Source organism: Etheostoma cragini, chromosome 1 (genome assembly GCF_013103735.1).
Source record: "Etheostoma cragini isolate CJK2018 chromosome 1, CSU_Ecrag_1.0, whole genome shotgun sequence".
NCBI classification, from domain to species: domain Eukaryota; kingdom Metazoa; phylum Chordata; class Actinopteri; order Perciformes; family Percidae; genus Etheostoma; species Etheostoma cragini.
The window spans coordinates 28,687,999-28,704,784 of record NC_048407.1 but is presented as its reverse complement, the minus strand read 5'-3'; the positions used below and the strand labels follow the sequence as shown (position 1 = coordinate 28,704,784).

At 39.1% G+C, this 16,786-nt stretch overlaps 1 protein-coding gene across 3 annotated transcripts; it reads left to right on the top strand.

The window, feature by feature from the left end:
* The first annotated feature begins 9,887 nt into the window (after window positions 1–9,887).
* Window positions 9,888–16,271, top strand: nod2 (nucleotide-binding oligomerization domain containing 2). Of its 3 annotated transcripts, XM_034876510.1 has the most exons (10): window positions 9,890–10,973; window positions 11,656–11,776; window positions 12,501–14,280; window positions 14,410–14,493; window positions 14,587–14,670; window positions 14,793–14,876; window positions 14,956–15,039; window positions 15,497–15,580; window positions 15,699–15,782; window positions 16,019–16,269. In XM_034876510.1, the coding sequence occupies exons 1-10, from the start codon at window positions 10,488–10,490 to the stop codon at window positions 16,089–16,091; spliced, it is 2,964 nt and encodes a 987-aa protein (XP_034732401.1). In that variant the 5' UTR covers window positions 9,890–10,487; the 3' UTR covers window positions 16,092–16,269. The 3 variants fall into 3 exon arrangements, with proteins under 3 accessions (XP_034732411.1, XP_034732419.1, XP_034732401.1); XM_034876520.1 differs by lacking the exon at window positions 15,699–15,782 and having other exon boundaries at window positions 9,888–10,973; window positions 16,019–16,271; XM_034876528.1 differs by lacking the exons at window positions 15,497–15,580; window positions 15,699–15,782 and having other exon boundaries at window positions 9,888–10,973; window positions 16,019–16,271.
* The last annotated feature ends 515 nt before the right edge of the window (window positions 16,272–16,786 follow it).

Below are 16,786 nucleotides of genomic sequence, written 5' to 3'. Positions count from 1 at the left end.
GAAATGCACTGACTTCTGGGGTCGTTTTCTTTCCTTCTTACTGTCTTAGTGTCCACATTAGTCCATATTAGTTGTCATCTATTGGTGCTACAACACACTTGCTTTGCATTTAAAAAAAAAAAAAAACATGAAAAAATGATCTACGCCATGTAGATCATTTATTGTGGGAAATACATTTATTTGCTTTCTTGCTGAAAGTTCGATGAGAAGACCAATCAGCCTTCTTAGACTCATTTCCTTCATCCTCTGTTCTGCAGTGTTTGGGCTGTGTCTCAGCCTTTCTTTTGTATGTACAAACATCATTGGCTCATGGAGTCTGTCAGTATCTTTTTTGATAAACAGGGCTACAATATTTTCACGATATTTGCTTTTATTTCACAAGATATTGTGTATTTGTAAATTGTAACAACAGATGTGTATGAGACATCCCATCCCTCCATATCTATATTTACCTTGTGCTGGGTTCACAAACAATATTCACTTCTATTGTGAATCTCCATTTGGCCCAACCCACAGGCCCACTCCACATAGAAAGGCCCCAACGTGTTTTTGTGAGGAGCAAGTGTTATCCACTGAGCAGCGGGCCAGATGTGGCCTTCAGGATCAAAACAAGATTAAACTGGGTTTGGTTGAGAAACGGCCTATACGATTTGGGACAACATGTTTACTGTTGCCTTCCTATACTTTTCTAAAACCAGACACATTTCAATTTTATTTGACAGAATAATTAATCTCTGAAGTTTCCTTTCAATTACTTTAAAAGAAATATTAACAAGAAGTCAGCTGGATTGGTCTAAAGTGTGTGTGTGTGTGTGTGTGTGTGTGTGTGTGTGTGTGTGTGTGTGTGTGTGTGTGTGTGTGTGTGTGTGTGTGTGTGTGTGTGTGTGTGTGTGTGTGTGTGTGTGTGTGTGGTAAAGCTCCCCTCCGATGTATCTTAACCGTGGTGTCACAGAGGGCTCTCAAATCTGGCTGACCACAGCTGCTCACCACGCCACGCTCTCTCTACATGCACACACACTTTCATCTGCAGCTTAACAGCTTATCTCTGGTCGGGGCAACTACAGCGAGTCTGCCTCTTGGCAATGTGATATGCCTTCCTCTCACAAACGCGAGTATTTGTGTAAGCAAGCCAGTGTAACCTGCAGAACTTGCACCAACGTTACAAATGGTTTCAATCCTAACCCAGTTTAGCAGGTTATTATTACTGCAGCTTTACATTTTTCAGCTATTAAAAGCATTCATACCAGAAGAGTAAAGTACATAAGTTGCTACAGTTATAATAGCAGATTTACTCTCAATGGTTATACTACTCACCGTAGCCCAGCATTTATAGGCATTCGGTGCACTTTTAAAGTTACCCTATATGATGAGACAGGCTTACTTGTGCTTATCCTGGAGATTTTTTCTTTTTTCAAAGTAAAAAGCTCAAGTATAGTCCTAGTGTGAGGTGTGCCATTGCATACAAATTACAAACAATAAAGACATGGCCCTAAAGCATTACGTGTATTAAACAGCACTGGCACTCTTGCAAAATTGTCGGAAAAATAAGCCTAGTCACGAAATTTAGCTTTACTAAGCTAAGGTGAAAAGAGGAGCTGCAGCAATGTGCAGTACAACATAAATATGGTGTTTTAAACTAAATTTAATTATGAACCTGAAAATGAGCACAACATGAGCACTTTAAGAAAACTTTTAGCACAATTGGATATTTATCAATTATAATAAAGTTGCTAGAAGGATACTATAGTTCATTATAATATGTATTCATATAGAATGCTGTTTGTCCTGGTGCATCATGTTTGCACAATTGCACACAACATGACGTGGCATTAGCCAAAACCTGGAAGAATACTGACCCACAATCCTGATACTACCATCATGGTGAATTAAGTGTTACTGTACATGAAGTAACTGAAGATACAGTATAGGTGGGTCAGGATGAACACATCGGACACCCGTGTTCAGCTTTATTGCTTGTTCACCAAAAGTTTCTTGTTAGCGTTGTTGAAAATAGAAAGACAGAAGAAACTTTCCTCTGATTTAAAGTCTGAACAAGTGAGCATCACTCAAAAAGAAATACTGTTTCATAAGAACTTGGCAAATTCCATGTTTGCTCTGCATGAAACGGCTTTGCAATATTTGCGATTAAAGCCATGACAGCTGAGTTTAACAATCACACAGAAGAAAACACACGTTGGAGCAATTGTCTTAACCTGATGCAGGCCAAACCTATTAAGATAAAGACAAGTTTTGAAATACAAATTCTCAAAAAATAAAATGCAGAATGTGCGCTACAAGTTATCTATATGTTCTCTTTGTCCTTTGTGATACTTGAAAAATGCTCAAAAACCTCTTGCCTTGCAGCTTTACTGCAAGTCTCACATGCTGTATAGCCAAAGGGGGCATTTCCTTCTGTATCCTCCTGCATCCTCTCTTCTCTGTAGCTTGACATGAGATTTTTTTTTTTTTTTTTTTTACATCTTCTCTGCTTATTTTTTTACTTTGATCTGCACTCCTTTCAACTCTTCACATATGTTGCTAATAGCCTTGGTGTTCATGGATATCTTCTTCTCTAGTGTACAGTAACAGTTAGATAATGCATTCACACATGTTGAAATGACAGCACTGGAGACACTGTACTTCCTCTCACATACATTATAAGTCTGTCTCTGATGTTTAATCTATTTGGTTTCAGGACTTTGGGACTTTATAAGTGTGTCAGGTAAAAGACTGTTGGGTGTAGAAAAGGTTTTACAAGTTCAAGCCTAAGTTTGCTTTTGAATATTTACGACAGATGATCTACAATTGCTCACTACATCTCATTTTAGCTGCTGACCTAATTGCTGTGTTATTAGTAGTTTGTGCTTCAGTAGTGTACATCCACGATTTTCTTTACAACACATTGGTCCTTTCTTTTTGCCAAAGTTCAGACCTTAGCCTCAGCCATCTTCAAGCAGGAGCTTGTGTAAATAAAATAATGGCACTTATTTTAATACCTTTGCTTTTCATCTGGTACAAACACTGGTCACAACTGCATCAGGTTTTCTGAGAACATGTTAATTATTGCTCATAAGAACTGCAGTCTTATAAAAAAAATGGAAACCTTACATGTGTAGAACAAGAACAATAAAAGAGAGTGGATCATTCTCTAAACGGTGGAGATAACACCAAGTTTCATTTAAACCTGGCAAATGCAAATGAGATTACTGTAGCTAGGAAGAAATTACATAAATATATATATATATATATATATATATATATATATATATATATATATATATATATATATATATATATATATATATATATATATATATATATATATATATATATATATATATACATATGTATGCACTCACTCACACTGGACTTGGTGTTTGCTTTGAAATCATATTACGTAAAATCCACACATATCTGGGATAGTTGTCTTTCCAGTCAAGCGCCCACTGTGTTCAACCTCTAGTAGGACTGCTATCCACCGGTGGAATGTGACCAAGGTGAGAATAAAACGAAACAGAAAAGTTCTGGTTGTTACAGCTAAACAGTGGAGGGCACGCGGAGGACAGCTCAGATTCAGGTGATTATTCTCTGAAAAATATATACACTGATGCTACCATCTGATAGACAGCAGTTATTCTATACATACTTGGAATGCAAGGCAAAAAAAAAAGAACTCTTAAGAGGAATAACTACAGCAGTAGGCCCATGGGAGGTATGCCAACCTGATTTATTACAAAAGATGTACACTGTCTGTTATCTTCTGTAAATGTATTAAAAAAAATGAAATACTAAAAGAAGGACAAAGGATCTCTAGGTGTTGATGGATTCCTCTCAGCAATTTTCAGCAAAGTGAACAAAGGTCAGCATGTTGTACATGGGACGACACTGTCTGAGTAATGGGTACATGATCATTTATAGACGAGCACTACCCACAGCAATTACAGTGGGCCATTACTGTGAGAATCCTCCTCCGGAGAGCTGTACGCCTTACAATGAAGAAGACAGAGAGCACCAGAGAGGTATTTAGGACTACAATCTAAACCTTTCCATTCACCTACTCTAATAACTCTACCGGTGCATAAAATGATATTTAATTTGTATCATGGTAAGTATAAATTATGTAGTATAACTGAATGTAACGGGTGAAACAGGATTTTACTGAACGCACGGCTTCCTTTTCATAATTCAAAAACAAAATGACAAGTTAAATCTTTTTCTTTTTAATTTAGTTAAATGTGATTTTATTCCATAATGAAAAGCTGCTTTTCTGTCTTTTTCATATTTTGAGCTATGTCCAGTTTGGTGATTGTCACAGAAATATTTTCATTACACATGTAACTAGAATGGGCCCTTTCCTGTGCATATGTCCCATGTAGTATTTCTGTTGTTGGGAAACATGGTTTACAGGGAATAGTCTTTTTTTGTGTAGAAATATCAATCTCTGTGTTGCCACTGGCAAATAAAAGCAATGATATTGACTTAAGTATAGGGAAATGAGAGGCTGCCGTAATATGTTCTGTGTGCTTTGTTTCCTTCAGATAGGCAGAGAGCTTTGAAGTGTGGATTGGCACAGCAGGGGGCAAGCATCTGTAAAGACAAGATGCTAAGCGCTAAGGATGAGAAGGACATGTGGTAGTCTATTACCAATACAGGAGAAAAGAAAGAAGAAAAAAAGGCAAATCCAATGATAATGTACATCTGTTCCAGTGAATTTATGAGCTTTGAACAATTTTTCATGTGGTATTAGTAGATCCTTTTTTCTAATAGTATCTCAGGACTTCAAAGCAGATTTTCTTTGGATAATGCAAATGATCGGAATATGCTGGTTCCTGCCTACTCAAGAGCATGAAAAGAAAGAGGGGAAAGAAAGAATTAAAGCTAATTGGCATGGTCTTTTCTGTGTGGAAAGAAGGCCAAAAATAAAACACTTCAATTATTGTCAAGTTCATTGAATTAGGAAACAAGCTGACAAAGTGCTACAGTTCAGTGGTCCCGACCCTGTAGCCATTTGCATTAAATATCACTTTTACTGTCGACATTTCCCTTGTTATATCTGATGAAACTATAATTCGCTAGATTAAATCCAACTTGGCTGCTTTGTTTAGCTCTGATGCTGGGCTGGAAAATTCCGCCGGATGTCACCCTTTTCAGCCGGATGTCTGTTACCTAGAGCTTTCTTATTTAATTTAAACTCCGGTCAATTTAGGAGGACTATGGTTACCTGCTCCTCAGATCTCTGCAGGGTAAATCCAGACAGCCAGCTAGATTATATGTCCAATCTGAGTTTTCTGTTGCATGCCTTAAACAACTTTTAAACGCACACGTTCCACCAAAACAAGTTCCTTCCCGAGGCTATTTTGCAGCGGCACCGTGGCTCTGTCCGGCATCTAGCACCGCCCAAGACGATTGTGATTAGTTTGAAGAAATGCCAATAAACCAGAGCCCGTCCCATCCCAGGATGCTGTGTAGCCAGACCCTCCTCAGCAGGGCTCTAAAGAAAAGTCTGGCAAAGCAAGACTACCAAGTTCATGCTATGCCTCCACAAAAAAGTATTTACTCATGTTTGAGTAAACTAAGCTGAAAACTACAGTGTTTAGTTTCAGTGAATTGCTTTAAAAAAGAAAACCTTTCACTGCTTGCGTGACCATGCAGTGCTGGATGTTACATAACACAATCCCCTAACCTAGGATAATAGTAAGTATAACGTTCTTTATTATGTGAAATAAATGTGGATATTATTGTATTAAATATTAGCTAAATTCATCATAGAAAGACATGAATATCTATTAATTCATGACATTACACGTCCACTTACTAAAACTACAACTACTTACATAGCAGCAATGGTAATTTGCTATGATCCATACATGCATGCATTAGTATGGAAGCCTGAAGGAACATGTCGACCCACAGTCTTATAAATAGGTATTGTCAACAGTGAGGGATGTTTTTTCATTGGCCAACCATTTTACTTTCACTTTAAACCTGAAACTTAAGTGAATGTCCCGTTCTACTTCATAGGATATGACACTCACCATAGGAAGTGTAATGTTGTAAACTCAAACCCCACCATCGCAATGTGAAACTTAGTAGACTCTCTTTTCACCCATTGTTCATTCACTTCATTTTGCAAAGAGCAAAGTTCAACTTTTCCAAACTACAAATCAGCCGCCTGGACTTCCAGAGACTGACTCCAGACTTCTAGAGATAGCAAATGAATAAAACAAGGCTCCAGAAAGTTGCATTGGTTTTTAGTAGATCATTGGAGCTCTTTCTTTTTGCAACATCAAAGGCAGCCGCAGCTCTTTGATGTGGCAGCATGCTGTTTAAGGTACAGAGTGAATGGAGGGATGTCAAGCTGCAAGGTGCCTCTGTAGTTTACGTTGAGTGCGGCAGAGAGCTGCAGATGAAAGGAGCAAACAGAGTTTGATAATGAATGTCCAACAAGTAGGACCCATCTCAGACAGTACACACTCAGCGGGGTACCCGCCCTAACCTTGAGCGCAGCACCCCAAACCTCGGGGCAGACGCTGGAAACCAGACTCCTTCAATTTAGCCGCTCCTGAAAAAAAGGGGCTCTCAGATGTGCGCTTTAATCTTCCCGTCAATTAAATCCTGATTGACATACAGTACACACATGGTCATGCACATGGGCATGTTGCTATCCACTTCCTATGTTGAAAACCTCTCTTTCTGGCTTGGAGAGGCCTTTTTCTAATTATACATTATTCCATTAAATGTATGAGTCCATTTGAGACTCGAACGTCTACATTGCTATAGTATTATATATAATAATGTATATAGCAATACAAATTGATCCGCTTACGGTTAATGTCTCCGTGAATGAAAAGGTAATCGTCACTCCCCTGTCACAAAAGAATGTGAGATTACGGGTCGCTGATGTATAACTCAGATTTTTTTTATTGAAACTATTGGTAAAGTCGTTGTCATTGTTCTTTGCATTTTGTATCACACTGGTGGTAGACCTAAAGTGCTCAATGCATATAATGTCTGAAAAAATAAAATAAGAGAGAAAGATGTGTCTCCTAATGTTGATTGAGTAAAATATTATCCTAAAGTTTTAGCTACACATTGCATAATATATATAGAACCAAAACATAGAACCATTCAAAACATGTTACATCTAACAAGTGTGCTTTTGTAGTAACTTAACAGTACTGTGTCAATCCCCATGGTAACCCATTGACATGGGGAAATCCCTGACATCCAAATGTATCCCAATGTTACCCAGAATCCCTAGCTGTGTTTTGTTCAGGAGAAATCTCTAAAAGCAATACAAATCCCATTTTAAATAGTAATTAAGGAATTCCTCTACCTTGTGTGTGCATCTTTCTTCTAATTAACATTTAAATTAATGTAACAAAGTAGGTTACTCAAAGGATAGGTTTACACTTAAAACAAAATGAACATACCCACATTAAGTTTGCTTATAATTTCCATTTGCATGTAATTGATAGGGTACAAATTCCATAGTTCTTGTTATGAATAAGGCTTCAGCAGTCAAATCAAGTGTGTATCTTCCAAAGTCTGTTCAGTATGAAATTCCCTTTTTTTGCTGACACTCCAATGAACAAATGTGAACCTAAGAATGATTGTTCAGTTAATTGATACAAAATTATGGTTTTCATTAAATTAATGTTACTGTATGTGTGTGTGTGTGTGTGTGTGTGTGTGGGTGTGGTCGTCGTATACAATTTTGCTTACAAGGATAAACTAAAGTTTTTGTTTTGTTTTCTATATTGATGTAATTGTGGTTGTGCATTCTTTTCAAGTTCACAATTTAAAAAAAAAATTCTTTGGATTGTTCTAATTCTAGGATTCTTGATTATTCATAACAACTTGCATGAAGATTTACTTCAGAATTCATAGTGAGACATTCTGATTTGGGAGGTCTGTGTCTCTGGCAAACCCATCAGTGCACATACTGTACATCAGTGCACCTGGCCTAACACGGAGCTCACCACATGTGCTTTTGATATATGCACAGAAAGAATGCACAGCGATGAAATGACTTTGAGCCAAAGTTTTCCTTCTCTGCTATGAGAGAGGGCTGGATCCAGCACCAAACTGCACTATTATTAATTGACATACAGTTTAAAACTGACTTGGGTGGACAAGGTCATTCAGTGCTGGGCAGCACTATCAATGAGGTACACAGAGCTGAACTCACTTTATACGGCGTGCAACTTGACTTTCATGACCAGTAAATTGTAAGCTAAGGAGTAGATCGCCCAGGCCAAGTTTAAGTCAACCTGTCTGCGTGTCTATGGTGGAAAAGTTAATTCTAACTCTTATCCTGATCGTCTGTAAAGGGATTTGGAGGAACACAAAGACCCAGAATGATTCTTTCTCTTGAAATAAGGCCAGGTTGCGATCTGTCTTGACAACTAACCAAATACAACACTCAACAGCAGAGGTTTGATGCCTTTTAATCAAGGCTGGGCACAGAATGATCAGGCAATACAATATTAAAACCTTTTTTTGCTCTAAAAACAATGTCACCTGGATTTGTGACATGTAGTAGTCTGTCCCTCTCAACCCACCTTATCTTAACAAATTTTCTTAATTCCTTGATAGCTGACTCTTTAGTGATATAAGATCAACAGAAAGATGAAAGAGAATGCAAACATACCTACTGTAAGCAGAAGGAAATAATTCAGATTTATCCAAGATGTCCTTGATAGTGATCCAAAGTTAATGAGTTACAGCCTTTGGCTACAAATGCAAGAAAAGAGGTTGTGTTTCTTGGCTAGTCTAGTCCTAACTGGTCCAAAGATGTCTTCATTAATAATGATGAAAGTTATGTAGTCCCAAATGGATGAAGTCACAGCCACGTATTTTCCTTGCGTTTACACAAGGTGATAAGAATTCTGTTGCAACAGAGGACAGAAATACTGAGAGATGTCTTATGGGACCATAGCTGTATTTTCTTTATTGACAATTTCTTACCTTTTTTCTCATCCATTCAAACTTGCTAGGACCCCCTACTGTGGTTTGGATGGCAGAACTCCACATTAGAGCTTTACGTAGAATGCCTGACAGAGAGCACTCTGTGGTACACTCCCCTTGGTGCCTGTTTCTTAGACTAGAGGAAGAAGAATATTGACTAAGAGAAACTCACTTTATAAAGTTTTATTCCAGTCTGTCTTTGATAACTCCTGCATGCCTTTGTGTGTTTCCCCCGACAGGACACAATGAAGAAACACGGTAAACTAATCATGGCACTCAGGAGGGGGCTATAATAACAATAATGACAACTCATCTGACTGTCCAAAAAGTCATTCTAACTCTTATTTTATCTCAACATTAAAGAATGCAAGGTGAGTAAGAGGCAATCCTGAGCTGTTTCCAGGGGAATGTTTTATATATACTTTTTGAAGTTTACATTAGATACACAGCATGCTGGCTAGGCAGCAGGTTCCCAGTGGCTACAATATCATTGCTACTCTAACAATGTAGGATTATTACCATAAAAAAATAATCACATTATATGTTTATTTCCAACAAACCATTAAAACCTACCAGCTTGTAATAATCAAAGGATTTCTAATGAAACTACTGAACATGAGTTGAAGTCTACATTATGCACAAAGAGATGGTAGGGGGATAGTGAGAAGTGGTCAGCCTCTAAGATATAAAAAAAAGAAATGGGACAAAAAGAGGAATTTCAAAATGTGTTGAAGGGGAAAAAAAGGAAAAAGGCCAAGCCTCTGGTTGGTTTTATTTATGCAATACTTCTACCAAGTGGTTGCATGAGAAAATTGCAACTTTTTAGTCCTAACATGTGCCTGTAGCTTCCCCATTTAGTCTATTTATTGTAGCTCTTCCTGTAAATGTGTGAAATTAACCATTTCTGTTTTTTTCTGCCAGAGTTTCTTCTTTAAAAAAAACTTGAATTCCTCTTTTAGGTGTTCTGAAATGCAGTACACTCACCTTGAAAACCTCTGGAAAGAGGATGTGTAAATGTCGTCACATCTCAGTGAAAAGCAGGCATTGGCTGGCAAGGTTTAGTTTCTTTTTCACAGGAGGGACTTGGTAGCACAGTCAGTATCACTTTCAGCTGTGTAATGAGGAAGAGGCAAGGCTTAGTATTGCAGCGTCTCTGCTCAAATGACAGATTGAGGGAAGAAAGCTCTCTGTTATGGAGAATTTTACGTGAGTGATAATTGTACATTGGTGTTACCATGTGTTGCTTGCCTTTGCGGTTGAAGTCCCTTGGATCGATGTTGTGTTTTTGTATATGTTTTAAATGAGCGTGTAGCATTTACATACACAAACATGGTCACTGTGGATCAATCAACAACAAAAAGGCTATTTGGACACTGTTGGATACTGATCCTGCGACATCTGAGTGAAACTGCTGATGACTAATGGCATGATGATATGTTGGTGGTCACTGTGCCAAGTTGGGAGACTGGAAGTACAGGTTAGATGTACCTGAGTATGGAAGCTGACATGCAAAAAGCATGTTTGTCCAGGAGCTTGTGCTGAGACAACGGGCAGAGATACTGAATGCACTGTGCAGCAGCGGGTCAGCTGAACATCTGGAACAGGTTCTGGACATACTGCTGGCCCAGGGGGAGCTCATATGGGAGGATTACCAGAACATACAGGTACCAGGTAGGGCACTGTATGCCAATGCCAGAGAGTTGCTCGACCTGGTTTATACAAAGGGTTTGGAAACCTGTGGGCTCTTCCTTGCTGCTCTCAAACAGGTCCTGCCAAACGTGCATAGCGTTGACTTCACTTTTTCCGGATACTGTTCAAATCTAGAGGAAAAAGAAGAATATCAAAGCACATCTACTCAAACTCTTCTGACTCAAAGACCAAGCCTGGTCAGCAAGCTACAATGCTGCATTGATGGTGCTCTAAAAGCTCTTGTCACATCAGGACACTTCACCTCAGCAGACTGCGATGAAGTGCGGCTACCTATACACACCCCCTCTCAGCAGGTACTATAAATGGCCAATGTTTTATACACATTACTAAAATGCGGCTTGACTACTTCATTTTATTCTTCTTTACCTAATCACTTGTCTTGGAATTAGGAAATTAAGTAGTCTCAGCCATTTGGTCTGTTGTTGCATAAAATAGATGTGGTGCCATCATGAAATACCTTTGTGCGTATTCTGAAGGAACAGTTGGAAATGGGCTTATTCACTTTTATGTCAAAGAGCTAAAAAGCTTAATACCACTCTTGTGTCAGTATGGTAAATTTGAAGCTACAAGCAGCTTGTTAGCTTCGCGCAATAGCTGACATGTTCTTTACAAAGGTAGACATTCCCATGCCAGCATGTATAAAGGTCACTGTTAAACTGGAGTTTTTTTACAGAAAGTTACTGCACATAGCCAAGAAATAATTGCTCACATAATCCCCCATAACACCGCAATGTGTCACTTTTACACATCACATTTTGGACTTTGCATAGATTCACCAAACAAGATAAAACATGTTAATTACAGCCACAAGCTAGCTGCTTCCCCCCCCGTTTCCAGTCTTTGTGCTAAGCTAAGCTAACTGTCTTCTGGGGCTAGCTTTGTACTTCGCGTACAATCATGAATGTTGTATTCATCTAACCTAAGCAACAAAGGGAACACTCATATTTTGCGAAACTTCCACTTGATGTCATTTAGGCGAGGCGTTTACTTGACCATGTCAGATCAAAAGGAGAATCAGCGGCGAAGGTTGTACTGCAGTACATTCAGCAAGAACAGGAATCTGAATCTCCACATGAGAAATGGACTCCTCCCAAAGGTATGTCTAGTATGTCTAGTATCATGCTGAAATCTATTACAGTATGGAAAGTATTTTAGGGTTGCACAATATTTGCACAATGTGATATTGCGATATCCATTATGAATATTGCAATATTGATATTAATTTCGATATTTTTAATATTTCATATTGGACTGGTACAACATGAATATATAAATTATGACCATTTCTACAGAACAGGACATGTTTTACTGGTTGGACCATATAGATAAATAAAGATAACAGGACACAACTATTTTTTCTCTTCTTTGATCCGTTTTGTTGTCTCTATCTATTTCTTTACTTACACTATCACTCTATTGAAATATACACACACGTGGTACGCTCCATGTGTCACGTAGTGGACCCGTGCGCTGACGTGCACTAACATGTGCAAGTGGCGCGGTAACTGGCCAATGACACATGATCATTATAGCGTTTCAAGTGGGCTCTAAATAACACACAACTAAGCCACACAGCAAACGGACGGGATCCAGCACTCTACAAAATAAACTAAATATTGCATACTCATTGCAATACACTTTTGATAAATCGCGAAAACGACATTGAGCCGCTATATCTTGCAGCCCTAATGTACATGTTTGTAATTGGAATAGGAGATTCTATGTGCAAGCTAAACCTATAACAGAATATATATACAGTTTGTCTCACTTTGTGGCGCTGTGTACTAAAGTTTATCTCATGTGTATGCATTCTGTCACAGAGGTCTTAAAGTATCAGAAGAAGCTCAGCAGTTCTGTGTCTGCTCAGTCCTGCTTTCTCAGTACTTATGCAGGGACCAGCCACATGTCTCTGGATGACATCTATACTAAATGCGAGCTGGAACTAGCTCATAATTGTGTTGATGTCCATGGACCTTTGGGCTTGGAAGACATACTTGGTACAGTGGGTACAGTGAACGAGGATGCCGACACGGTGCTGGTGTCTGGGGATGCTGGTGGTGGGAAGAGCACCTTACTCCAAAGACTGCACTTGCTTTGGGCTCGGGGGTCAGCCTTCCAGGACTTTCTCCTTCTGTTTCCATTTAGCTGTCGCAGGTTAAACTCAGAAACCAGGGAACTGTCTGTTCAGGAATTGCTGTTTCAGCACTGCTGTTGGCCAGACAGGGAGCAGGAGGAGATTTTCCAGTTCATCCTGGACAACCCACATCTCATCCTCTTCACCTTTGATGGCCTGGATGAGCTCAAGCAGAGCTTTTCAGATGAGCACAGGCTCTGCTGCCCCACCCAGCGTGCACCTGTACATATACTATTGTTCAACTTAATCCAGGGTTCCCTACTAAAGGGAGTGCGAAAAGTGGTGACTAGTCGCCCAGAGGCAGTGGGACATGTGTTGAAGAAACACCTCCGCAAAGAGGTCCTCCTGAAAGGTTTTTCCCCAAGCGGAGTTGACTGTTTTGTGAGGAAGCATCACAGTGACCCCACTGTAGCTGCTAAGGTTTTGGAGTCTCTACAGACAAACCCAGCTTTACTTGGATTGTGTCATAGTCCAGTCCTCTGCTGGATTGTCTCCCAGTGCCATGTTGAGCTGTTGGGCTGTGGAGAAGGCAGCCCACAAACAATCACAGACGTTTACCTAATGATCCTACAGCACTTTTTCCAGCATCAAACCTCCCCAAAGAGCTCCACAGGGTTAGATTGGCTTCAGGAGCACCTACACACAGTCTTGCATCTAGGAAAGCTTGCCTTTGAGGGGATAGGAGCCACCTGTTACATCTTCTCAGATCCAGATTTGGAGACATGTGGTGTAACTGAGAAAGATATCTGCATGGGGTTTCTCATTCAAAGCAAAGATATGCCCCCCACCCACAGTAAATGCTATGAATTCCTTCATGTGACTCTGCAATGTTTTTTTGCTGCTCTGTACATTGTTTTGTCAAATAATACTGACCGCTCAACTATCCCTAGGCTCTTTGAGCCACAGAACATGAGGGAGACAGGTCTGAGCAGCACATGTTTCATGGCCTGCATACCTTCTGCTGACAAACAAGGGTGGGCTTTAGAGGGGGAAACTAGAGCAGCTGAAACACCAAATCTGCAAATAACAGCCACCTTTGTGTCTGGACTACTGTCCCAGCGCCACCAAAGACTTTGGCTCCACTGCTGCTCCACTGATGTGATAGAGAAGAGGGTCAGACAGGTGGTGAGATGCCTGTCCAAAGGCATGCAGAAACACTTTAAGTCCATCCCTCAACCTGTAGAGGGGGAGAAGAAGAGCATGCATGCAATGCCGGACTTTGTCTGGCTTATAAAATGCATCTATGAGCTGCAGGAGAGCAAGATTGCTAAAAATGCCATGAGTAAGCTTGAAGTGGACCACTTGAAACTGACCTACTGTAACATTGGTCCTGTAGAGTGCACTGCACTAGCTTATGTTCTCCAGCATTTAAGGAAACCTGTAGGCCTCCAGCTGGACAACAACTCTGTAGGCGATGTTGGAGTGGAACAACTTCTTCCCTGCATGCACATTTGTAATTCCCTGTAGTAAGTATGAAAAGGTTTAAATATTCCTTCCATCTATTTATTATAATGAGCAAAGCTTCAACAATAACATTTACTATAAAGCAAATAAACATGTAGTGTTCAAGTGTCCTGTATCTTCTCCTGTATCAGTCTTAGAAATAATAACATTACAGATGAGGGGATCCGCAAACTGCTTGCCAAAGGTATCCAGTGTGACAACTTCCGGAAAATTGCGTACGGTGTTTTCAAAATGATTTATCCCACTATGATGAAGTCACAAATTAGGTTTGATCATTTACCTTATGTGATCATTTTGTTCGTCTCTAGGCTCTTCAACAACAAGCTAACTGATGCTTGCACACAACACTTTTCTCATTTTCTGAAGACCAAGCAGAATTTCCTCTCTCTAAGGTCAGCACACACAGTTATTTTTAGTACTCATTAGATGTGACACTAAAATGTAACTATAACAAAATAGACCAAGTCTGTGTAGTGTAAAATAAAAATCTATTTTTTTTTATTTTTACTTTTAGGTTAGGCAACAATAATATAACAGAAGAAGGAGCAAGGCAGCTGGCAGAGGGACTGAAAGTCAACCGTTCATTGCAGTATTTAGGGTAAAAGTCTTCCTACAAAATTCCAGTGCGTGGTATTGGTGGTGCATTTCCATTTAATGATCTGTATTTGTATTCCCAGGCTTTGGGGCAACAAGATAGGTGATGCAGGAACAGTGGCCCTTGCCAGTGCCCTAGAGAGCAGCAAATCTCTGGTGTGGCTAAGGTAATATTTGCTTTGAATACCGGCACGTTAGGTAGACTTATGACAATGTGGTAGTACAAACATGAATATGTTATAATATGTCCCAGTTTTGTGTAGTTGCATAATGACCACAATGGTTTGTAGGTTTGTATTGTATTTATTGTATATTGTCGTATGCACCTATGGTAGAAAAAACATGATAAAGTCCAACTAGGGTGCCCTTCCAAGAAACTGCTCAACATGCTAGAAAGCTTTCTGGGCACTGGTACCTTTTTTTGTGATCAAATGTTGTTGTTTTTATTTACATTCTACAAATTTAGAAAAATACTGGTGCCTTCTTTTCTTTACTTCTTTGTTTCTATTTTTTGCCCCTGCCCCGGAGTCCGCCGCTATCTGCACCTTTTAGTTAATAGCAATACACTTTTTACATATGTATTGTACTTTATCTGAATATAATTCTAATTTGATTTTACGGCAGCCTGGTAGGCAATTGTGTGGGGAGTGCAGGAGCATGTGCCCTTGCCAACATTATCAAGAACAGTGCGTCACTGGAAGAACTTTGGTGAGTGAGACAAGTTATACATGTTCTGAAAATGACTGATGGCTGATGAGTGGCATTTGAGCATTCACTGTACAGTAGTGCTTAAACCCTCTCTCCACCCTCTTATTTCCTGTAAAAGGTTGACAGAGAACTGCATAACCAGAACAGGAGTGGAATGTCTGATTGAAGCCCTAGAACATAATACTCATGTGAAATCAGTATGGTGCGTAATGTTCAATCTCTTTCTTTTTGTAGTTACTACTTGTGCTTGGTGGTTGTTTGCATCCGGGGATTTGGGCAAGTCATTGCCTTACTGCTAGTTTCAGTGACAAGAATCGCTATTGTTGACACTGCATCCTATTTTGACTCAATTAGAATGTTATTTTGTCTTGGTACTTCACTTCCATTTCCAATCTAGCTGTGCATTGATTTATTTTGTTTCTTCTTATTATACTACAGGTTGAGAAACAATGACCTCAGTTTGCAGGAGGTAGAGGAGATGACACAACGGGAATCGAGACTCACCTTCTGATTTTGTATAAAGTTGGCCAAGGACTGTGTACTGCTTTAAGAAGTGTTTCTATTTATTATAGGGAATATTAAATATAAAAAGTGAAATGTAAAATGTGTTTGCTAAAGTGTATCTTGGTTTTCTGCTAGGAAGAGTAAAATGAGACTTTTCACCTATTTCACCCATTAATCCTTTTCTTTTAACAAATACACACCTTTATCTTGTTTTTTTGTAGGTGTATGTGGTGATAAGATCACAAAAAAAAGCATAACACAACCACCACTAGTACTACTGCTACAGCCAAGGCAAGGCAGCTTTATTTGTATAGCACATTTCAGCAACAGGGCAATTCAAAGTGCTTTACATAAAACCAATTTATAATACAAGAATAAAATTTTTAAATATAAAAGCACAATGAAAAAAATATATTTTTTGGTGCTCATATTTGACAATGTAAAAAACGTTGGTGTTTGCACGTAATCCACCCGCAATCTGTTGTTCCCAGAACGGGCCTGTCCCACCGGTCTTACTTTTAAATTTTCTTTATACGCTTATGTAAATTTTCACACAGTTTCACAATGCAACTTCATTACAGTACTACTACTACTACTAGTACTACTACTACTGATACTATTACTACTACTACTAATACTACTAATTCTAGTAAATATAGTTTGTATAACTAGTTTGTGTTTACTGAAAACATGCCTTGATTC

Coding starts and splice junctions, on each gene's coding strand:
- nod2 (XM_034876510.1), top strand. CDS start 10,488: ATGTTTGTCCAGGAGCTTGTGCTGAGACAACGGGCAGAGATACTGAAT. Junction 10,974..11,655: donor TACACACCCCCTCTCAGCAG/GTACTATAAATG, acceptor GATGTCATTTAG/GCGAGGCGTTTACTTGACCA. Junction 14,494..14,586: donor GACAACTTCCGGAAAATTGC/GTACGGTGTTTT, acceptor GTTCGTCTCTAG/GCTCTTCAACAACAAGCTAA.